The sequence below is a fragment of the Siphateles boraxobius genome, unplaced genomic scaffold, assembly GCF_051911475.1.
Source record: "Siphateles boraxobius isolate OS27281-9 unplaced genomic scaffold, OSU_SipBor_1 5, whole genome shotgun sequence".
Lineage (NCBI taxonomy): Eukaryota > Metazoa > Chordata > Actinopteri > Cypriniformes > Leuciscidae > Siphateles > Siphateles boraxobius.
Window position 1 is genome coordinate 1,247,501 of NW_027509141.1, and position 25,876 is coordinate 1,273,376.

At 39.4% G+C, this 25,876-nt stretch overlaps 2 protein-coding genes across 9 annotated transcripts in view; both read left to right on the plus strand.

The window, feature by feature from the left end:
• The window catches only part of srpk1b (SRSF protein kinase 1b), a 272,032-nt gene that overhangs the window by 74,488 nt on the left and 171,668 nt on the right, over nt 1–25,876 (plus strand). The gene's annotated exons all lie outside the window — the stretch shown is intronic.
• kif21b (kinesin family member 21B) overlaps nt 11,140–25,876 on the plus strand; it is a 95,208-nt gene continuing 80,471 nt past the window's right edge. For all 8 annotated transcript variants that reach the window (XM_077204372.1, XM_077204378.1, XM_077204375.1 and 5 more), the window contains exon 1: nt 11,140–11,489. In XM_077204372.1, the coding sequence (XP_077060487.1) occupies nt 11,449–11,489 (41 nt within the window). In that variant the 5' untranslated portion in view covers nt 11,140–11,448. The remainder of the gene's footprint in view (nt 11,490–25,876) is intronic.

Sequence of the window (25,876 nt, forward strand, 5' to 3'; positions counted from 1 at the left end):
ACATACATATCAGAAACACAATCCTAACTAGTTAAAATTTTTGATATCAATAATTTGATAACTACTCTCCTAATTATTGTTATCAGACATAAATTTTCAGATATCAGAAATAACAAATGTGAGATGTTACAGTACATTTACAGATATCAAGAATTAACATTGACATTAACATTGGAATTTCAACTAGTAAGAAATCAATTCTTGATATCAGCAATTGAATTTGAATAGTAGCCTATATGGTGATATCTAACAGATATCAAGAATGATAGTTTCTAGTTTTTGATATTTGAAATGTAATTCTTGATATCAATAATTTGTGTTTTAACAAGTGAAAATTGAATTGTTGATATCAAGAATTCATGTCCTGGGAATGAATAAAAGTCAAAACGGCTTGCCATAGCGTCTCATGTTTTAGCTGTGCGAACGTGGCCGTATTCATGTGAACTTGTTCAGCGCACATTTGCACAGTAACACCAGAGACCTCCAGTACATCCAGACAGGAGATGTGACGTGATCCTCTGGTCGTCCTCTGTGTGTTCTCTCCACAGTGTGTCCAGACAGGAGATGTGACGTGATCCTCTGGTCGTCCTCTGTGTGTTCTCTCCACAGTGTGTCCAGACAGCTGGTGTCCATGAGTGAGATGTCCTCACAGTAATGAGGGCTTCACTCCACCGGCAGTATTCTCTAATGCCCCCCTTCTAAAACCTTTTTCATTTACTGAGATCCAGACTGCTTTTTAATAAATCTTTATTTTTAACCGCCCGGTATGAGCAGAGATCATAAGAAGAGTTGTGTTCCCCGTGGCTAAAGGCAGATGCTCATCCCATCATGTGTTTCGCCCTCAGGTGGAAGTGAGCTTTGTCTATTCACACTACATCCTGAAGCACACACTATACAAAAGCCTTTTTTGTTGTCAGGACATGGGCTCTACTTTTCTTCTAAAAAACGTTTCCATGGAAACAAGGTGCAAAATGCACTTAATAAATATTTCTGTAGCAAAACTGGTGGAAGATCAATGGGCCCATCCTGAAAAAGGCCAGGGTTTATTCAGCAGTAATGACCAGTGTACGCTTTCTCACTTAGTACACATGGCCTTTGTTTCTATCGCTCAGCCCAAATGTGAGCGGTTTCTCCTGTCGTGTGTACTCATGTGGTTCCAAGTGGTCTAGTTTAGGCTAGTCTGTTCTTTTTACCCATCCAGACAAAAGAAATCCCTCCCTTTCTGCTCCTCCGTGACCTCGCTGTCATCCCTCCACACAGCAGGCCTTTCTGTCCGTCATGTGGCACTAACACTATCAATAACCGTGTCAGTGAGGCAAGTCCCACAGGCAATGCTCAACCCCACCGCCCCGGACCCAAACCAGGCCCAGCGTGAAATCCCGAAGCCCTGAGGAGGGGGGATGTGTGGGGTGAAACAGCACGCGACACAGAATGAAGGACCCCTGAAGAGACAGTCTTTTGACGACCAGACCGACCCAACTATTGACTTCCTCCTCCGCCAACTGTGCCTTCATCACACCATCTTTGCCTTTGTCAACATTCGATGGGGTAATTATTCTCCCCCTTTATGGGAACCAGACGCCATTTGTTGCACAGAACAAGCAAATGATTAGCAGGGCAAGCTAATAAAAACACAGCTAATTTAAAACATTCGCCCCAAACACAGAAATCGTAAATGTTACAATGCTTCTTGGCACATCAGGGCATAGAAACAATCTTAAAGACACATTATAAACCGTTTCAGTTTGCCTCATGCACTACCAAAGCGCTGGCCGGGAGAATCGTTGGCGACAAAACTTTACAGGGAAAAACATCCCTTAAAAGTGTCCCTTAAAACTCATCTTTAATCACCAAAATTGCATTTTTAAACGTTTTCTCCATCTTAAAATAACTGTAAAATAATACTATGTAACTCTACCTTTTAGTATACGTGTTTCTATGAATATGCAAATGAGCCCCGCCTCCACTCACTCACTCAGAGATCCACTCGTTGACGATCACACGTCGATCTGATTGGTTACAAGGTAGTTTGTGACGTCAGAAACACCAGCGATTTCAAAACGTGTTTTTGAGACTGTCTTTGGTTCACTGCAGTTTTAAGGAGAAAATACTCGGCAAAAGACCCTGTGGTAAAAATCAAGCTTTTAATGTTGTTTATAATATTGGAGCAATATATGAGAGAATTGTGAAAATTATGTATATTACAATGTTATGATGAACTATATGCCTTTCTCCATTGATGTCTATGATGTTCAAAGCGTTTCTAAGGATACTGATTTTAGAAGGCAGACTGAGATGGTAAACGGGAACATGGTTTGTGTAACATTAGTAACACATTATTAGCTGTTTGGTAACATAGTCAAGTGTCATATATCCCCCATGTCTTGTCTGGACTATTGTTGTATTTCCTGTCCGAATGCATGTTTAGTTGTGTTTTTTCATGTTGATTAGACTATCCAGGTGTATCTTGTTTCTTCGCTTGTTTACCCATGTGTATATAAAGCCCTTGTGTTTCATTTGTTCTTTGTCAGTTGTTGAATGTGATTTTCCCTGTTTTTCCTTTGCTTATCTTTTATATGCTTGTTTCTTTTTTCTAAGTAACACCAGGTAATTTTTCAACCTTCATAATATATTTCCAAGTGTCTTGTGATGGTACATCGACTTACAATAGGTTGAATGACACGTCTGCCATAGCCTGACGGGTCTGTAGCGTTTTTAATCGTACTTTTAAACTTCGGGTTTCGGGTAGGAACCGGCGAACAAAGAGAACTACAAAACTCGACTGCTTTACGGCATATACGTCACTTCCACCACCACCCCCACTTCCTTAAAATCGCAGGGCTGTCAAGTGTCACGCATTGAGCGGGACAGTCACTCATTTCGGTCTTTTGTCACGCTCTCCCGCCACACATTGTATTTCTCACGCTGAAAAACTATTTGTAATATATTTAATATGCCGCAGCGCCCAAAACTCTGGCCGCGCCGCTCTCACTGTGGAACAAGCATGAATTCAAGCGCGTCTCGTCTGGTGTTGTTCGTCTGGTGTTGTTAGCCAATCAGAAAATAGCACTATTGTATCTGGGTAACATTTAACGCAACAACCAATGACACCCCGTAGTCTGGGGTGTTTTTTTGTCCGCCTGACTATGTTACGGAAGCTATCTTATCCTCCGTTTATCTTCATGAATCAGGTAATGATTATTTGTCTTGCCTCAAGCTATAATGCAAATCGATTTGTAAAATTTATGGTAGCTTGATATTATAATATTGACGATATATGGTTATTATCTACCACTCAAACATTGCATTGAAGTATCATATAGATTCAGTAAAACGGTAACCAATAGACTAGGCTACTATAATGACACTGGCTTGTAAACGTGATCATCGCGATCATTTGTCGTTAGAAAAAAAATAAAACCCATGAAATTATATTCATATGACATGCTGAAATATATGCCACTGTACCTGGGATGAAGACATTTCACACGCGACGCAAGCAGAACACCTGCATGTGACCTCCTCCTACTGTGTTCAGGGCTATCATGGTTGTCAACAAATGCATGATGACAGAGTTTACGACAGTAGTAGAGGACAATACTGTTTCCCAACTGTAGGGGGACCCCGAGAGCAAAAGTTACCTGGTGTTACTTTAAATAGATGTAGATTATTAAATCATGTAGATCTATGCTTCAGCCTGCTTTCTCTGGACATTACAGCTAGCAAAAGGCTAATCATATTAATAACCGTTATGTGTCTGACATAGAGAGTGATACATGAAACGCATTACCATTCTGATACATTGACTTGTAGATGAGCCTGAGACTGGTTCATTTCTAATGAATCAGTTTCTGGGTTAAACATATATGGCTGAATTAAACCAGTATTTCCACTTGCCATCATGCAGCGTTTACTACAGTAATGTTGACCGACCGAGTGGATCTCTGAGCTGCTGTGAGTGAGTGAGTGAGTGAGTGGAGGCGGGGTTAATTTGCATACTAGTTACATAGAGCTACATTCAAGCTATTTTAAGGCATGAAAAAAATATTTTCACAGGGAAAACAAAACCTAAAACGAAACCTAAACATTTAAATATGTAATATTGGTGATGATCAAAGATGAGTTTAAGGGATACAATTATTGACTACAGGGGGATTTTAAAATCTACTTTAAAATAATTCAAAAGTGTAGACTGAAGATTTTAAGACATTTAATGCATTATTTTGCAATTAAATAAAAATGTATTATAGTTTAAATTTATTTTAAATGCAATCAGCTGAACTTTTTTGACAAACTTAAGCAGGCTATATTTTAAATAATCTTTAAATCTTTAAAATGATAGTGACACTTTACAATCAGGTCTCATTCGTTAACATTAGCTGATAACCTAAAAAACTAAAAATTGGCCAATATATTTTTTACAGTTTTTATTAATCTTTGTTAACATTAGTTGCTAAAAAACTGTTTGTTCATATTCGTTCACAGTGCATTAACTGATAGCATTCAACTTTTGATTTTAATGATGTATCAGTAAATTTGGAAATTAACATTAGCTAAGATTAATAAATGCTGAAGTATTGTTTATTCGGAAACACTTCATTTTACAGTACAGTACTTACAGTGTACTTACCTAGAAAGTACTGGCCTGGGTAATATAAGGTAAGTACATGGGTTAAGGGTAGGTTTAGGGGTAGGTTCAGGGTTAGTACCTAGTTTTTACCCAGTTATTACCCAGTTATTGTAATTACTATAATAAGTACATAGTATGTACATGGGAAACAGGACTGTAAAATGAAGCGTTACCGTTTATTCTTAGTCCATGTTACGTAATAACTAATGTTAACAAACGAAACCTTATTGTAAGTGTTACCAAAATTCTGTAGTAGTTTACTAGCATACTGGCAAGCATAACTAAAATAAACTTAAAGGGTAACTAAACACTAAAACAACTTTTTTTAGTTAATGATCTGTAAGAATAGAGCTTCATAAATGCTGTTCATTGATTCGAGTACATTTTTTGACATTTGGGTTTAAAGTGTTTTAATTCTACAATATAAAAACGTCTGAGTGCTGCCCTCTTCAGGTTGAACGGTGGCTACTGCAATTGAATTTTCCTATTGGAAGTTGTGGTACCCTCTGACGTCAGAGGGTACAAGCTAACCACGCCCTTGCCTAAAGAGAGATGCGTCTCAGGTGCTTTAACTTGTAATTGTCACAGGTGATTGCAGGAAGGCAGACGGAGGCGATAATATAATTCCAAACCGAAGGTTTAATGATAATATAACAGGACAGCAGAACAGGCAGCAACACACACTAAATACAACGTAGATCGGACAAATACTGACTGAACTTAAGTACAAACACAGATGACACTGATTCACAGAACACAGGTAATACAGATGATGATGATGACAGAGAAGACGACACGTGACGACAGGCAGAGAAGTCCAATGAAAACAAACTAAACAGAACACAACTGTGACAGAACGCCCCTCCCCGCAAAACGCATCCTCGCGCCGTAACGTGAGAGATGAAGGTGGGGGTTTGGGAGGAGGAAGAGGAGCAGGCAGAGCTGGCAACAGGAGTGGGCGAAGGGCCGGAGAAGGGAGGCAGAATATCTGGAGAAGAAGGGCAAGTTGAGAGGTGATAAGTCCAGAGGGAAGGAAGAAGATCCATGGTGGAGCCGGTGGAGGGAGGAGCCATGAGGCTGAAGGGCAGGAGGTTTTAGGGCGATGACGGACAGAGGCGGAACCGATGGGGGAGGATGACAAGGAGACGACAGAAGTTCGCCTGGCCATGGTGGAGCAGAGGGTTCAGAGGGACACGGGGATGCCGCTGGCTCGGGCGACTGAGGTGTAGACTAGGACTCCACGATTAATCGCAATTTCCATGTAATCGCACTTTAATCCGATTTGGCTTATCGCGATTTTGAAATTGCAAAGACTGCGATTGTTTTTTTATGCGCAGCTTGTCATTGATGTACGGCTCTGAAACGCTGCTCCATCTGAAAGCACTGTGAGTTTGAGAAAAAGCAACACACGTCAAACATGAGAATCATTTATGAACCTTCTGTCCAACAAAAGACAACATTTAATAAAATGCTTTACTCCAAACTCACTTCATAACGACAGTTGAGCATCCTTCTGTTAGATGATGTGGCTTCTTACACAGAATAAGGCAGTCGTGTATTTATAAGTCATGTTTAATCAACAATCAAAGCGTTTAAATCTTATGTTTATCCAGCTACAGCGATGATGCCCGATAGGGATTCCTGGAATGATGTGTGTCATTGTACTTCTGCGGCGGGGCATATTTGGCGTGTCTGCGTGTGAGAGCGGCCTCTGGCGTTCAGATGAAGCAGCATTTACTACCGATAAACCACACTGCACTGACAAACTGAGCATAGAATATTCGCAAATCGCGTTGCGGTTTCGTTGCAATTAATCGTGCAGCCCTAGTGTAGACGGGGACATAGAAGGGCACGGTGGAGACAGAGGGACTGAGGAGCAGAAGGGAGTGAAGAGTCCAATGGAGCCGGAGGGACGAAGGGACGGGCGTAGCCAGAGGAGTGCAGTCCAGAGGTGATGGAAGGTCGATCCGGGGAGACGAGGGAGCCTGGTGGAACTGGTGAACTGATGGGCCATAGTGGAGATGAAGGATGTAGGAGCCCAGGCATCCACTGTCCAAGATGGTGCTGAGGACTGGAAGCCCCTCAGCGAGCCCACCATTGCACTGGCGTATAGAGGGCGAGTGATGGGGCTGACAGGAGGCAGAGGAGATGAGGACGACGGCTGGATGATGAGAGGCGGAGGGAGAGGGAGGTTGGGTGATTCAGGAACAGACTCAGATGTGGTGGCCATCTTAGCCGCGGGTTCGGGCGGCGAGGCGGCCATCTTGGCCGGAGAATAAAGCTCAGGCGTTACAGGTATGACATGAAGCTCTGGAAGGGTGGTTTCGGCTGGACGAGACTCTAGTGATGGTGGTTGTTTTCTGGATCGGGACGTGGCGCTCACCAAACACCTGCCGATGGCTTCCCTCCAGTTAGTCCATCAGTGTTTGGGAGGTCGGTGGCCTGGTGGAAATTGGCCCCGATCCAGAAAAGCAGCTTGAGGGTTTTGTCATCGAGGGTGCTAGTGACAGCTCAGCGAACAATCTTATCCGTGAAGGAAAAGAATTACGTGCTCTCTTGAGCAATAGCCACAAATATAGCCCTGTCGTCCATTTGTGCTGGTCCGATGTTCTGTCACGGGTGGTTGCAGGAGGCAGACGGAGGCGAGGATATAATTCCAAAACAAAGGTTTAATGATAATGATGACTGAACAGACGGAACTTAAATACAAACACAGATGACACTGATTAACAGAAGTAACAGAACACAGGTGATACAGATTAACTGATAATGACAGAGAAGACGACAGGTGACGGGATGACAGGCAGACAAGTCCAATGAAACTAAACAAACACAACAGTGACTGTAATATTGCTTAACACACTACAGATAAAATTATAATCAAAATTTTGCTTTAGTATGTCAGTCAAAATAAATGAACTTCTTTAAAGCATGGCAAAAGATTAAATTTGAAATTATTACGAAGTGCACTTCTAAAACTTAAGTGTCACCGTCCCGCTAGCGGGACGCCTAACTTTACTTCAATATATTACTATTAAATCCTAATTTAATTATGACAAACTATATATCTGTTTTTTTTATTACAAATTATGTAGGAACATTAATATATGAATTTATGACAAGAGTGCGCCTCAAAAAATCTACGTCATAACAGGAATTTCTGACCTTTGTCACAAAAAGTCGACGCACACACTTTTAATAATTGAAACTTTGGTTTTTAATGCTAAAAGTTCATAATAAAACATAATCTAGTATTTGTCAATAAAAAAGATGAAATAATATTTTAAAAAGTAAAGTAAAAAGTCCTCTAAAAAGTATAAAATATATTATATATATATATTTTAATTTTTATTATTATTATTACATCACATATTTAGTAGTTTTCATAAATTAGGTATCATTTGAAAGCTTACGAACTCAGAATTCGTCCTGTGAAAACCGTTTTGAAATTGGACGTTGCCTTACCATAGAAATGGTATTTTTGTATTAGGCTCCTCCCCTTTTGGGAATCATCTTTCATCATTTTTTATCAAAACCTTTTCTAATCTTGACGAAATACATATTGTCAGAAAGGTCTGAGTCTCAAGGTTCCATTTTTAGTAACAAAAGTGATATTTGGATAGAAATTTATTAATTTGTTAACGCTTCTTTTTCATATGGTTCACCAAAAAATGTAAATTCTGTCATGCACCTTTATGTTGTTTTAAACCTTTATGATGTTCGTTCTTGTAAAAGAGGATATTTTGAGAAATGGAAGTCACCAAAATGGTTTGGTTTACAACATTTTTCACAATATCTTTTTTTGTGTTCTGTAGAAGAAAGAAAGTCATATATGTTTGGAACGACATTAGGGTGAGTAAATGATGACAGAATTTTCATTTTTTAATGAATCACCACTTTAACGCTCTATTTACTGTAGAAATACACAGTCAGCATGTTGCAAGTTGACTTAGTTTTCACATTAGACTGAATCAAGTGAACATTGGGCTGTAACCTGGATGCTTTGGCAGGACCTTTTCCCACACAGATGGTGAGGTTGCTGGGGGGAGGATGGATGTAATTTGGGGACGGATGAGGGAGTCTGTATATGTGAACGTGTGTGTAGCCCAGGGGCACAGACATACACACACACAGCAGACTGACCTAGATGAAGTCAGAGCTGTCAGCTGACTCTGTGCCTGGCTGTTCCCTCGCTCTATGCCCAAATGTGCGGCTACTGTATTCACAGGATAGAAACAGACATGGACAGTGGCTAATCTGCCCCCCACACACACTCCCTTACACACACACACATGCGCTGAACGAGTCAACCGCACCACTCCACTCCTGGCTATTGAATGAAGCTTTTGTCTGGTGTGGGGAGACCATTAGTGTGAAGTGTGCCGGGACTTGTAAATACACACCTCAGCGAACGCTGTCCTCAAAAACTCTACTGCAACTTTAATTCGTTAAAATTAGTCTGCCAGAATTGAATGAATCAGGCTTAGTCCTTTGTTAACCCATGGACACATATAGCAAAAACTGTCTACGTAATACTATTCATTTCCAGATAGCAGAAAAGGTTGGTTAAAGAATCTGAAATTGAATCAGCTTATGACCTCAAAGCTAAATATAGCAAACTGCGCAAAAAGAATTAAGGAAACATCAAAGAAAAATGAAAATGCAAGTCACATTCTCTGTCATTCTGCTCTAGGTCCATCCGTCTCTGATTTTTGCTTGTCAGAAATATTCAGAAAATTCGTGTGTGTGTATGTATGCATATATATATTATAGGAATGCAGGAAATGTTTAATGCAAAAAAAGGTGAAAGGTGAAAGACTGGAGGCATTTTCAAAAACATCGGCTTACCCAAATTACCACAAAAACAATCCTCTTCTAAGTCTCTGAAATAGCATCATGTGATGTTTTAAACCTCCAAGTGTGGAAGGTTCATATGCAAGCTCTGAATAACACTTACATAAGGGAATAATCCAGAAAAGGGGTTTCAAGGATAAACTTTCTCCTCCTTTGCAATGTCATGATGGGACATTATGTGAATGATTTTTATCTTATAAACTGCTTCATCATCTGGTTATAGGGTTCAGAAGCTCTGATTGTGGGCTGCCCTGCATTGATCAACATGCGCTCATTTACATGAAACAGCTTCTTTATGTTTTAACTGCTATTTGTATAGGACTGCAACAGATCTGATAAGTGTAATCCTCACGGAAAACTGGTGTTCTTGTGAAATTATTTTGTGGTGAATTGGACAAAGTGCTTTTCCTCATCTCAGAGCAACTGCTAAATGTGCTCCCGTGACAGCTCTTATATAGTGTTAGATCGAAGTTACTAGCCCAAACAATTGCATTTGGTTTCTATTTAAGGACAAATTCTTTTTAGGCCTATGTATTTTTCAAAATTTAAGGATATTATATAAACCATGCTTTTGTTTCTCACACAGTTGCCTGTGGCAGTTTAAACTTTAAAGTTTATGGTTAAACTTTGAAAGCAGAAGTGAAGTTGTGAAAGTGTCTCTGTTTCCCAATCCAAGGACCAGCATGCTTGTCATATGTAATGTAGGCCTATATCAAATACATTTCTGTTTTGTTTTGCAAGGTCTGAAACTAATGGGCTGTTTTAAACCATAAGTCTCGAACCCACAGCGATTCTCCGTTTGCAGCCCTTAAATGTGTTTCAGATGTGAAGTTCGTTTCGCGAATGAATTGTTCATTTGAACAGATGCTTTTGAATGACTCAGTTGAACCGATTCTAAAGGAGCATTAGCCTACAACTAAACAAAATGAATAAAACAAGAGAACTTTTTGTTCTTTCTCTTTTGTTAAGTCTAAATACAGACAAATAATTGTTCACATTTTTGTATAATTTGACCAAAGCTTGACTAAAGAATAAAGAATTCTGTTCAGTAATATTTACCTTGATTTTGACAGCTCTTTCTTACACATCACACGTCTCTTATTTCACCTCATCACTTTATCAAGTAGGCCTACATAATTTAGAAAAAAATTCGAGAAAAAGTGACCAAATAATTTTCACACAACAAGTAGGCCTAGGCTATTTACATGGTTTACGTCACAAATGTCACTCACTCTTTGTTCAGCTCAACAGTTTTAAACATGTAGGCTAATTAAGAGAAACACATTCATTTGAATTAGGCTTCATATTACTTAAACAACGTTAAATAATTTCTCGGTAACTTTGAGTAAAGAATTAAATGGCCTGGTGAATCGTTTTTCAACGGGTTTTGTTTTGCAGTGAAGCGTTCGAACGAACCGATTCATTAATATGAAACGTATTTCCCAACGCGGCGTTTAGAGACGTGTCCGCTGAAGTTGCGTTTAATCTATGACCGCTGAGTCTGCTTTTAAAGGCTAATCCACCGAGCTCTGATTGGTCAATTGTATCCACTTGTACGCGGGAACAGCAGCTATGTGTGGTCAAAAGGGCTGTCAATCATCACTGTATGGACACGCCCACACCTCGCTCAGTAGCGCTGCACATTGAACGCGCGAGGACACAGACGCTGTGTGAGGTTTCGGATGTAAGTAAGCTCGAGCGTCACTCGCACATATGACAGGATACAAGCTCGAAATAAGAAAATATGCCAATATTTCTCATGTATCGTGCGATTTATACATCGCTGTGCTGATTTCGTCAGTATTACAGAGGTGAACGGCGATGTCTGGCTGCGTAACGCTGATTGACGGACCGGAGCGGTCGCGCGCGTTTTAACGCACAACAGTGTTTTCAGTTCAACTTTGCGAGAACTTTGCGGCATCACTTCTCTTTTTGACGGGGGAGGTGAAACGACAACACAAAGCATGGCGACACAAAACGACTGCTCTGTCAAGGTCTCTTTAAGGTAAGCCTGACTGTCAGAATCTGCAGTGCCCATATGCAACCATCATTTCGCATTGTTTGTAGTATAATACAATGTTCGTGCTATTATATATATGTTTTATGTATCATGCACTGCATATTTACGTTCACAACAAAGAGTTTGTAGGACACACAGGGTGTTGCAATTCTCTGGGTGTGTGCTGCACAAGGTAAGACCCCGGTGATGCACATGCACACAGATGCAATATTGCAACCCGTTGAGTGTACATTTTTTTGCAAGTGTCAAACACAGATGTGCGCGAACTATAGTTATCATGTGCCGCCACATGCATGTTTCATACATGCATAATTACATGCATAATGCATATAGAGACAAGTTACATTTAGGTTTGACTTGTCTCGTGCACTGTACACAAGTGTGCAGTAAGGTGCATTTAATTGCTTTATGAGTTTTGCATAAATGCTGAAGGACATCAGATGATGCAGGGATGTCTGCAAGGTGATGACAAAGACGCGCGCGCACTCCTTCTCAATGTCCTTATTTCCTTTGTTAAAACCCCACATCAATGAGTAATATCGCCATAGATCAATATCGAATCGATTCGCCCTCGTCTGCAATGATCATCAGAATTGCCAATCACACTAATGTCATTATTCAGTCGTAAAATTGAAGCGCGTGTCAGCAGTCAGGAGCAGTGAACGAGCATGACTCGAGGCGGTGGTCTGAGAACTGTCTGGATCCCCTTCAGATCAGTCTGACTCTGATGCCAGAACATAGAGCAGTTTAGAGATCAAACCCAGTGTCTGGGTGTGTTATGTCCCCATTTCCATTTCTGGAAGCCCCTCTGTGAGCTTGCATGCATACATTGTGTTGTTTGAAAGGGCCTAATGGATCTGCTGTTGCAGTCATGCAAGATTGAAGTGGATCTTTTGTGTTAGGGAGTGTGGCTGCAGGTGCATGGTTGATTTTGATGCACGGTTTGTATAGTAAGCGTGCTTTACAGTGTCTGCTGCTCACTCCGGGTCACACCTGCAGATGGGAGGGGGAGCATTACATCAATGAATGAAGCCGACCCACGTGTTCTGCTGAACATCATGAAGGCGGACTGTTATTTAAAGCTATACTTCATCTAGATATCCAGACTGTTGTGTGGATATAGTTCCAGTGCTTGCAAGGCAGGACTGGATTGATATTCCTCAAACACACTATTCTGTGTGCAGCTTAAGTCGAGCATCACTGTTAGTATTGCTCATGCTTATCATAAAGGGGTGTTCACACTGACAGCGGTGTGCAGAGACAAAGTGACCTGAAAGTCATTTATTTTCAATGGTAATTAATTGGTAATTAATGACAAAGTGATTAGACAAAATTAGTAAACTATAGCCAGAGATGTTATAGCAGATATTGTGGTCTACTACGTTAAAGTGATAGTTCACCCAAAAATGAAAATTAATTTCTCACCCCCATGTCGTTTCAAAAAGCGTAAGACTTTTGTTCACATTCGGAACACGAATTAAGATATTTTTGATGAAATCCGAGAGCTTTCTGTCCTTCCATAGACTGCACAAAAGTATTCTCGCCGCTTCATAACATTAAGGTTGAACCTCTGTAGTCACATGGACTATTTTAACAATGTCTTTTCTTTCTGGGCTTTGAAAGGTCTATGAAGGGACAGAAAGCTCTCAGATTTCATTAAAAATATTTTAATTTCTGTTCCGAAGATAGTTCAATTAATGATAGAATTGCCATTTTTGGGTGAACTATAACTTTAATGAATGGGAGAAATCATAACACTAAATATGGCATTCTAGAAAATCAAATCAACTCGCAGAATTCAAATAGTTTCCCACTTGTATACAACTTTGCTGGTTCATTTATATTTTTGGAAATTGTAATTATTGTTCTGAGTCGACTTGATGAGAACATAAGATCTGCGTTCATCCAATCAACAACCAATGAATTGAACCAGTGCCAGCTCTGCATTTTTTTTCTCTTTTTGATAATCCGTTTCCAAACAATACGTGTATACCTGATGAAGGTCATGGGACCGAAACGTTGCACTTAAAGAATTTTTTTTGAGTTTTTTGCATTTACAGATAGTGTGAAGTTTCTTTTTTTTTTTTAAAAATTAGTTAGACCTTTTTAATTCTTTGTCATATACGTCCTCTATTACCCAATGTACTGAGTTGTCTTTAGTTTCCTCCTTGATATCCTCCAACTGGATGGAATCATAGTCTTGGGGGTAAAAATGTGTCTGCACCTACTGTATCATACAGGACTTTCAGTCAAATTCTGACTGTCCAAAATCCACAGACTGATTCTGACTCGCCCCAACGGCAGATCGGGCTGTGTAATTTAATCTAGCTTTTAGATCAGTTTTATTGTGTTTAAAACAGAAAAGTGTTTAAGGAGGTGTATGAAAGTATTAACAAATGATGGTTTATTTCGCAAAGGCAATCATATGCAAACCTCTTGGGGAGTAATGAATTGTCATATTAACCTTCAGAATAAATTCAATAAAACCAAAACCTGAAAGCAGTGAAATCCTCAAAAATGGTGTTTATTTCATCATTGACGGTTCTTTTTTGGAATTTCCCAGCAGTCATTGGATAAGGGCAGGAAGGATATGACTGAGCTTGGAGGACATTGAGAAATTAAGGATATCAGCCAATCAGATTGTCTTTATCGCTGACCCAGAATCTCCCTCGATGCCAACCCTAACAAAGTACAAGACGAGACGATGATGGACAGTTTAGAAGCTCTTCCTTGATGTAATTCCTACCAGTAGACTAATTTACAGTAGTGCGAGTGATTAAATAAACGCTTCTGTATTTACAGTATGTCACGTCATTTACATCCTTCGTGAAATAAACTACTTCTCCATTATTACTGAGAGACCGAATGTCCTTGCCACAGTGAGAATATGTGACCTCAACATCGAAGTAGCAAGCTCAGCTCCACTTCTCATGAGTTGACCCTTTTTCTACCTCATTTCCTCTTAATCACCATCAAAGCCTGTGGTTGAGAGATTGATTGTGTTTTTCTCTGTGGGTGGGAGTTTGCATCTGTATTGTGTGTGTGTGTGTGTGTGTGTGTGTGTCATTCCCTCAAGTGTGTATGTCATCTGCAGGCCATCTTTCCTCTCCCTCCTGGTATAGACAAGTGAGACGTTCTCCAGGAGTGTTGACTCAACAGCGCTGTTAAAATTAGACACAAAGTGAAAATTTGTTTTGCTGATGATTTTCGTGCCTGATAAAGAAGGTTATACATACTGTGGCGTCAGACTGTCTGTAGTTGGAGGGTCTCGTAGGAATTCCTTCAGGGTCTCGAGATAACGCGTCTGATGATTTCATTGGGAATCTTCTAACATCACTAACTGTTTTTAGAAAAATTACTTTGAACTGAGCTCAAACATTATGGCTGCCAGATAAGTGCCTGCATCTGACAGTTTGAGAAACGCCTGACCTGTTTATGTGGCCAGTCCGCTTCCTACTGACACGGCTTGATCTCTTCTCAAGGGTCTGGCTCAGAATGCAGGAGTTTGTAGGGGGATCATGTTAATAGTTGAGGCTCCTGGGAACCAGACTCGTAATTGTCTTGTTTATAGGAATAGCTTCCCCCAAGACTTTTAGGGTCCTTGGCATCCTCGGGAGTTACATGGTGATCATCAGTCAATGACAAATAAGAGTGTGCATGATACAGAGAAATATGTTAAAAAGTCTAGTCTAAAAAAAAAACAAGTGGTTTGAAAAAAATAATTAATTTAAGAACTTAAATGTCATGTGGTGTAACCATCAAATTCCCTTGAATCCCTGAGTATGAGTTATTCTCTTAATCATTAATCAAAATCTTAACCATTATTTTAGATTTTTTTTAACATTTGCATGAATTATTAATTCATAAATATTATTGTTTTGGGGGAGTCGCACCACATGACTTTACTAAACATGAGCTGTGAGATTTTTAAGACACTTAATTGACCTTGACAGTCATTTCCTTTTTTTTCCTGCATGGTGGCTGCATCACATGACTTTAATTTGGCGGAAAAACGTTTTTCAAATATTAGGCTATTTATATTTGGAGGAACTGCTTCAAAAAAAAAGATCAAAATAAATTTTAAGTAATTAAAAAAATACAAATATTTTTTTTTAGTAGTAGGTCTGAGCAAAACATGTCAAAAATGGCCCCTCTGTGATTGTCAGTAGAGTTTAGGAATGTGTTCTGACCTTAGCAGTTGCTTTTCTTGTAATCGAGACTAGTCCATTTGACCATCCATTAAGCTCTATTAAAGAACCTGGACAATGCAGCTCAAGTTGAAATGCGTCCCACAGTGCACAGTGTCTTTTGTAAAGGTGACCAGCTTTCTGCCTGTTCTGTAACCCTTATGCTGTATACACTGAATGTATGGGTCTTTTCTATGGATTCAATGGGAATATGAATAAGAGATTGGTTTGCATGGGCAATATTAAGTTGAACATTTCATTAAGCTGCACTTGCAGTAAAAACCATTTAAGCCTTTGGCAGATCAGACGATTAAATAAGTTTAGGATTAATTTAGTCAAACAGAAATGCTCTCAAGTCGGCTAAACTATTTTGTGCTGCATAAAATGTGGAGTAGGTGTATCTTCTTTAGTGCTTATTAATACAATGACTTCCTCAACAGCCTCATGGGCTATACCATTGTCTGTCTCTGTTTCTCTACTGCCTTTTGATGAAATATTTTTACGCCCTGGGGGGCAGGAAGGGTGGGGTCCTGTGAGTTTAAAACTCAAGCACATGTGAATACTTACTAGCCATCCTAAATAGTGAGTGAGATTTGAACAAATGTGTCCCAAAGCATAGTATGTTGAAATTGATATTGTTATTGATTGATTTTCACTGCTCCCTACTCCCTGAGCAGGGGATATCTGTTGAAGTCCACTTCATTTTTACAAAACGCATTTATTCCGAATACCCTGCAATGTCAAACACAGACGAAACTCAAGTCGCAATGCAAATTTATAATGTTGCAAATTATAATACAAATTACCATTCTTTTACTTAATATGTGTGTATAATACCTCCATATAAATATTTAATTAAAAACTTAATATATTGCAATGTTTAATATGAAAATAAAGGAATTTTGGTAATGCAGTATGTCTTCCCTTTTTAACCCATAGACAAAATTTTCATTCCCCGTTCAGACTGCAGGCATAAGTGGCCCAAATCCGATTTGTTTTTGTTTTTTTTGGGTCAAGTGACCAGGTCGACTTCTTCAGAAGTAGTGTGAACACTCAAATCTTTCCCAGACCTGATTTTTTTCAAGTCAGATTTAGACCACTTCCATATGTGGTCCTGAATCAGACCCAGGTCAGATTTTTTTCAATGCGGCCGCAGTGTGAACAACCAAGGCGGATTTGATGCGACTTTTACGCCAATCTACATCGACATTTGTCACAAATTATGCGCCGGCGAGTTAGCCCTAGACACAGACAGTAAAATGAAAAACTTGACTTTTCACATCACATTCCCACCACTCCTCAGTCCCTCCAGGATTTCACGTTTTTTTTTGTGTGATTTTTGCGATCAAAATGACTGATTTTGTGGTGGTAATTTCCAGAAATATGTGAAATTTTTTTCACATTTGCCATAAGAGTATTATGTCAGATGCACAATGGTGATACATGACACAAATCACAAACAAAATGCATAAAGCTTGTTTATTTGGTCTAATCAAATTCTTTTTTTTTTTAAATTGTGCTGTAGCCTATTGTTGTTGCTTGATTAACATTAACAACACTGACAACAGCAGGTAAATTAGGTTACTGTCACTTTAAGACCTACTACAGTAATGACAAACGTCCCACTCAGTTCCTACTGATTGTTTTACGTAAATACTTGCCAAGAGGAATATTTTGAAGTAATTGTAGCTATGTGTGTTTGTTCAAGCGCTATAAAGAGAATTCAATATTCTAACTAGGCCGACAGGCGGTGACACGCAGTCAGTCAGTCACACACACACACACACACACACACACACACACACTTGCAATCAGAGACAGACTGTCACTCGACTGGCTGAAATTAGTTCTCTTTCACGGTATACTGCGCTTTTAATAATTGTTTTTAGTACCATCGAGCATATCATACTTTTTGTTATGTCATTCAATCATGTTAAACGCGTTAATACGTTTGCCGTACTGCCCAATGAAGACCTGGGCGCTGAGAGGGCAGGAGAGACGCTTTCTTTCGCCATGTTTCTGACAGACCGCACACAGACATCACGCGTGCACATCTGTGTATCCACGTAAAAATGCATTGAAACTTTAATTAACTAGAGATATTTCAATTGGGTGATTATAATTTAATGTTTTGTGGTGTCTTTTTTTTTAATTTTTGTGATTATTTTGCGGTTTAATTAGGAATTATGCAGGATCGCAAAAAATTGCGACATTTTGTTGATTTTCCGTTGTATTCAGTGATCGCAGAATCGCGAAGAACTGGAGGCACTGACTCCTGGCTTCGTCTCCGCATCCACACAGACCTCTGTAGTGAATTTGCAGCCAAAACCCCGCAAAAGGCCAAAATAGCCATTCTTCTCCTCCTCAGCACCAGCTCATTAATGTTATGGCTGCCATTACACAAACATTTTGAAATAAAAGCGAAAATGCTTACTTCCTCCATAAACTCCCCAACTTTAGTGCAACAGGGTGCTGCGTCTGATGTCACTGTTATTGTTCTTTTGCGCATACGGGTCAGTTAGAAACCGCAAACAGTTCACACTGGAATCTGATATAGGGCACATTTTAAAAGGTGATGTGAACAGCCAAACAAAAAATCGCATCTGAGCAAAAAATCCGAATTGAGCATTAAAGGTCCTTGCACACTGAGTCCGAAATCTTCGTATGCGTTTTTTCGTATTCGGGATTCGGTGGCTCTGAATTGTCAAAAAAACATTCAAACACCATTTAAACCGCTTGCTACGGATGCGAAAAACGCAGAAAATTGAAAACGATCCAATTTTTTTTAGGACGGACGTAAGTTTTGGATGCAGTGTGCGAGTGTGATTGACATAAGGTGAGGTCGTATTTATTTTTTAACGTGCGAAAAATTCGGACGCGAATTTCAGACTCGGTGTGTAAGGGCCTTAAGACTTGCGGTGTGAACGGGGTCTAACAGACCATGTCATCCTCACACACTACTCACTGCATGTCAAGTCACTCAGGTTAGAGACACTAATTGCATGTTGTGCTGTGAAATCTCACTATGACTATCCTTCCTGCTGTTTCCACCGGAAATCGTTAGCTATGTAAGGCAGTAGATTGTGTAGTTGACTGCGTTGAGTTCAGTGCCCCACACAGGAAGTGATAGTGAGGGGGTCAGAGGTATGTTTCTGTGACTTTAGTTTCAGTGAAGACGTGTGGTTAAATGCACCCAGTTGTCAGTGTGCCTCAGGGCTTCCCTTTAAAAGCCCTTCCAGACCTACAAACGTGATTCACTGACATGAGAGCCTCAATTGATAATGTCTCTCTGAGTCAATTAGATGCTGTTCTTTTAGACATCAGCCTCTGGTTGGAAGAAAAGGCCGGTTGTGTTTCAAATGAAAAGGGGAAGAGGCTTGAAGGGAGGTGGCGAGAGAAAGAGAGAGTCAGAGCAACAGAGAGGGCAAGAGAAAACAGGAAGTGTCTTTTTCTCTTTCAGTGTCAAAGGGCTGCATAGGAAAATCAACATTAGCTCTCAGTGGAAGCATACAAAGAGAGGCATTTATTAATTATTTGCGTGTGATAGATCACTGTTGTGTGTGTGTGTGTGTGTGTCTTGAAGGCTCTAAGAAACGGCTATGTCACACTCTCTCACGAAGAGCAATGACATTCGTAGAGTAAAGCCACTAGAGTGTGATTTCAGGGTGTAAAATGCATCAGATGTTCTTGACGGAGCATAAACGGGATGTTATTATAAAAAATAACATAAATAAAAATTCTAGTGTTTTTCCGCGGAGTGCGAAAGAGATGCTTTGCAGAAAGTTTGTTCATGCTGTGCTTTTCTATTTGTTTATACACACAGGAGAATTTCACATGAAGAAATTCTGCTCATTCGCAACGCATGCATACGCACATGAGTTTGTTCTTGACCTCAATGAATTTGAGATATTCTAAATGAGCGACCACGTGCCCAAAGTTACAGACCTAGATTACAACATTAGACAAATGTATATACTAGTATTTGCCTTTTTTATGCTGTGGAATCTCTGAGCTCAGGCTTTAATGTACCCTTTTACTAATGAAATATATAGTATAAAGCTGAATTATTTATGTATAAAATTTCATCTTAAGACGTTTATAGGGCCACCCATGTGATTTTTGCATGCATTTGGTTTCAGTTCTTCCTACATTTTTACCTAAATTCAGAATAAAATTTAGTTGAGTAGTTATAAATGAAGCATGATTTATTCATACGCAGATTTCAAGTTTGAGAAGAACTGTTAATAGTTTGTTAAAATTTAGTCTCAGTTGCGTCGCTTCAGTGCCATTCACAAATCTTCTCCTGTGGCCTCATGGGATAGAAGTATCCATTTCAAAATCTTGGCAGAAATGGGCCCTGTCCCAAATGGCACCGTAAGCCTTTGCGGTCTTTCTCCGAGTCCACGCTGTTGGGTAGAACAGTACTTGCTCAGCAAAAGTGGCCATCGAGGGCTCATATCAGCTCGCGAGCACCCTTCTGCAGTCTAATGACCATTAGGACACCTTACACTCTTGTGTATCACGATCACTCACACGCGGCGACCATTGATAAGTCCACTAGACCACACAAGTAAATGCAGATGAAGTGTGCTATTTGGGTCTTCAGGATACTCTGCCTACATTTTTATTATGAAAACTACGAATTCACATACTGTTTTTCTCTGACTATATAGTGGCGAAGTATTTGGATGCACAGATAAACTGTAGCTTGTAAGTCTGTTTCCTTATACAAAGCTATAATATCATACAGCGCTGGAAGACTTAGACTATTATGGACTATTGTTGCTGCATTTTTATGGTTCTTTTTTGCTAATTATTTATCTGTTTTTTTTATTTGATAATTATTTAAGGAATTTTATGAAAAAGAGCCCATGAACGTTCTGCAAAAATTCTCCTTTTGCAAGAAAAGAATAAAGAAAGTTTGGAATGATTTGAGGTTGAATAAATAACGTCTATTTTAATTTAGGGTGAACTGTCCCTTTAAGAGAGATCAGTTGTTTTAAAATGTGTTTATGCAAAGCTGTGTGTGTACTTGTAATGTACTTTTACTTTGTTACAACACTTTAATTGGGATCAAGGGAGCATGGCGTTAGTAATTCCCAGCGTATCCTCTTTGCTCGTTTTTAATCCTATCATAGTTATAAAATAATTAACCGGGAGGACTTCATGCTTTTTGTGTTTCTGAACCATTTGCTGACAGAAGGCCTTTTTTTGCTCTTATTCAAATTTCAGCAAAGGTTCGGGAAAGTTCAATAGGGCTTTTCTTCTGTGAATTTGAAATGCACATACATGGGCTATTTTTCCTCCTTCATGCTCCGCTTGACTCTCTTGGCTCCCTGCCGGACTGTCCGAGACTCTTTCAGGACGAGCTCGTACCCTGGGCTTTGAAATCAAACTGACCCCCCGCTGCCCTCTCCAGCCCCCTCCCATAGTCCCTCTTTTCTCCTGCGAATTGAGGAGGCTGGGGATTGTGGGACAATGAAGTGAATAGAACTGGACCCTTTGCGCTGGTCCCTGTAATACTCTTTTCACACTGCATTAACAGAACCAGGGCCGGGACAGTCCCACGGGTTCAGTCCACCCAGGTTTTGGAGCGCTCAGCTTGGGCTCGACTGCTTTGTTCACAGGGACCTTCTGGACATTGCACAGCTTGTAAACGATAATAGAGAAGTTGTTTAACGGATCTAAGGGGCCAGCTGGTGATTAGGTATCTTAAGCGGTAAGGAGCTTAAACGGGGCCGGGGGTCTCTGATGAAACCGGCTTTGCTCCCTTATTAATGGAAGCAAATAAAGCAGCTTTTAAAGCAAGCATCACTTATTATTACTCTTTAAATGTTGGCGTATATAATGATTGCTTGTTTCTAAGCAATCAGATTTTGATTTTCACCTGGTGTATGATAAAACTGGCATACCATCCCATAGATTTTACACTACAGTTAAAAAAGCTTGAAGATTTTTGCCTTCAACAAGCTTTAATTAAAAAATGCAGTAAAACAGTAATATTGTGAACTTTCATTACAATTTAAAATAATGGTTTTCTTTGTGAATACATTGTAAAATGTAATTTTCAGCATCATTACTCCAGTCTTCAGAAATCATTCAAATATGCTGATTTGTTGCTCAAGAAACATTTCTGATTATCAATGTAGAAAACGGTTGTGCTGCTTCATACAACTTTTTCAGGATTTTATGATAATAGAACGTTCAAAAGAACAGCAACTAATTGAAATGGAAATCTTTTGAATACTCTTGAATGGTATAGTGTACATATCTGGACTCGGGAGTCGAGAATATCATAAAAAACTTGGTCATAGACGCTGTTGATTTTGCAGCCACCTAAAAAAACCTTAGCAAGCACATTTCAACTTGCTAAAAAACATTTTAAACACATGAGTTTTGCATGACCACAGAAAATGTAAATGTAGTACTCTTTTTAGGCTAATAAATTCTGATGTTATAGTTATGTTATTATAAACTTTAAAAATGTGTGGTCATACAAGCCAAATCCAGTATATTCAATAGGAATCTATGCAATGGGGAAAAATAATTCCCCACACAACCTGATCTTGCATCGTGTTCAATTTCACCAGGTTGCTGCTTGGATTGAAAGTGACTTCTGTGTGAGTGGTGTTTTGTGCATCACTACAATATTGACACTGGACAATTAACATTTTTTGCAGGTGATAAATTTCAACTAAATTCTCCAATGTTACCGCACCAAAAGACTGGATGGCCCTGGCTGAGATCTGTATGTTGCTGGATTGAATGTGCTGTCATTGGGGTTGTGTTGTCCTGGCCTCTACGGCCTTTCATTTGTACATGACTTCACGTTTCTCTCTTGAGCCTTTTGAAAAATCAACGTGTCTGTTTGTTTGTGCTTTTGGAGGTTTGTTACCCCTAGAAGACAGACACACACACACACACACACACCTGCTTACAAAAGACATTGATGGCATATAACTTGGTCACTGACTCCATCGCTCCCACCCAGGCTGGGACGTGGACTGGTCTCTGGTCCTGCAAATTCAGTCTGGTGCCGAGTTTACTGAGGGCCGCTGCTTGGTGCCAATAGGAGCAGATGAATGTGACACCTATTCAGAGCTTGATTACCATGTCTGTAGTGAAGGCTGTTGAGTCAGTCATCATTTTTGTTTAAAGGTAATAAACTGATGAATACAATTATTTAGAAGTGATCTTTTATAAAGAGCATTTTCACATGTATAGAATCTGTCTGCTGCTTCACCGAAGACTTCTTTTTATCATACAATAAGCTCTCATTCAATAAGCGCACACTCCATGTCACTCCCAGCTGCGATCAGTGTGCCATCTGACGTTGAAATGGGTGTTGAGTGAGGAGACTGAATCAAGCCTCTGGAAATCCACCGATGTGGCAGAATCACTCCTTTAAAACGTGTGAATGTGTGTCTGAGTTTGAAATGAAATCTTGTTACCCCATGGCATCATTATATTGCATGTTTAATTTAGCAAATGCCATCTAGAGCACGTATTTCACTAAAGTCATGTGTAAAATTATTCTTTTTTGGCAATGTGATCAAATAATATGTCAAGAAAGACAGAGTTGTTAGGCTATTACTTCCAGTTCATTCATCACACTTGAACTGGAAGGTCAAGTCTATCCCATTGCATTGTGGGATGCAGTATTTGGCAAATGTAACAGTTCATCTGAGTGTTAGTAGGGATGCACCGAAATGAAAATGCACTTGACTGCATTTTCGTTTTTTAAGTGATTCCAATCGTATTTCAAGCAATTTAAAAGCATTTCGTTGAACAGTACACATCTGATGTGTCTTAGCTAATGAAATAATCCATTATTTATCAGCTTTAATATATCAGACAAATTTTCGTATTGGACCGATAACAATAACATTAAAACTGATCACATATCAGCTGATACCGAAATATCGTGCATCTCTGTAATGAAGATTTGCATACTGCAGAAAAAAATAAGAGTAGTATGCTGTTTAACTTTGTTTTGGGATTTTTCTGTTTTTTTATTTGATGCAAATGTGTGTTTTGTGTTAATGTTTTCATTTTGTTTTGTTGCATTTTTGACCCTCATTGTAAGAGAAAGTGAGTGTGTAATGCAGGGGTCTCCAACACGTCGCTCGCGAGCTACCAGTAGCTCGTGGCCTGATTGGAGGTAGCTCACATATCGCATCTTCTGCGCGCTCAAGTTCGTTATTTCAAATGTAGGAAGCTCATAATTGAAGCGACGCACTCATTTTTTCCATGCGCAGCAAGATGAAAAATCCATTAGCTACTAAAACTTCTTTGTCATTGTGGAGAGCGCAGTGCATGGTTGCATAGCAATGACAGACGCCACGGGAAAATCGGACCGAATTTTACTATTAATAATGAAAGATAAGCTAATGTGCATTGTGAACGTCAGTAATTTATCTTTTTTGACTCATTCTTTTTATAAAAATGATTTAAAGGCTGAAATATGCGAGCTTTTTATAAATCTTTTTTTGTCAAAACTTTATTTGTACTTGTAGGCTACATGTTAGTAGATAACATGTCGCAAGACACTCCTTTAAAATCTGACCATTATTTTTAATGTTGTTATTTTGTTTATGTAAACAAAAAGTGCAAATGAATTCTAATTATATTTGTTATTTGCTGGTTTTCGACATAAACCTTGGTGAGCTGATTTTATTGTGTAGTATTAGTACTTTTTGAACAGGATCCTGTGATAACCGTGATCATTTTGGTCACTATAATCATGAAATGAAATTTTCAGGCCATTTCATCTCTAGTTAAGATACACTATAAAATCAACTATAATTATGTGTTTTTATAGTATAATATGCAAAGTACAATTTTCTTTAAAAAAAAAAATCTCTGATTCTGTTCTTTTCTCTGACATTTAAGGGTGACATATATAGGCCTAAAAAAACTCTTTTAGGTCTAAAACAGTTTAGATAGTTGTTAATATGAGAGTTATGAGACATTATTTAAGAGATTTAAGTATTGTATTAGCCTACATGAGTAGCTCTCGGCCACTATATTTTTTAAAAAGTAGCTCTCAAATGAAAAAAGGTTGGAGACCCCTGGTGTAATGTGATAGTTTTGATGGGGAAGTGCGGCTTGGCCCAGAATCTCTTTTTAAGTGAAATACTGTGGCATTACTGTATCCCGTCTTTAATCGGACGGCTGTCCGGTTGCAGACGCTCAGTAATTGTTCACCTCACTTCCGCAGCTGGGATACACACACAGTTATCATGATTTTCCCTGATGTCTGTGCTTTCTTTCTCTCGTTCATTATTCTGCTTTTTGTTGCTCTTGCCCTCAGCCTCCCCGACTGGCCGGCACACGATTATTTTGTGCGCAAAGCCCTCTTCAGATCTCTGTAATGGGTGTAATCCCATCCTGCAGATCTCACAGATCTCTGAACGGTCCTCTGGGAGTTGTAGGCCTGAGAACGGGAGTTTTGGAATCGGAGCTCAAGGTCTGTGTGAACCATTAATTGGGCCTGTTGTCGACGGTTCAGAAAGACGGTTTCATTCGTCAGACTGTTATTCAGTGGGTGGAAATGAGTCTGTGCTAATTAAGTGCTCTTGCTATGTTACAAAACCTAGCGAGCCACCTACCTAGATGACGTTTTAAACGGATACAAAAAAAAGTTTTTATATACCCACCCACTCGTCGTTCTGAAATTTCTTGCTTGCTTCTGTGAAACACACAAAATCATTTTTTCCGTCCAGTAAATGTCAGTAGGGCCCAATACTTTCAAGCTCCAAAAAGGACATCAAATTATTCCATACGGCTCGTTTGTACGTTTTCTAAAGCGACACGATCATTTTGAATAATGAAAACATCGAGACTGTACTTAAGCCTCTATTCACTTTCAAGTAGTATAACTTTGTGTATGTAAGTTTATATGGAATATTATAGATTGTAAGTGTCCGAATTGTGGTTTGGTCATCTTGTGTGTGTTTGCATGCGTGAATTTTTAAGTGTTGGATTTGCATGCGTATGCATTTGGTTTTGTGAGCGCAGGGGAGTGGCAGTGGCATTTGTTGAGTTATGGAGATTAAGCAATGCAATCTTACAAAGTGACTTGAGAGAGAGAGAGAGAGAGAGAGAGAGAGAGCATGCAGGTACTATACCTCAAGCTTTTCAATTACTTTCTCAGGCTGGCCAGAGACTCCATGTTAATATGCT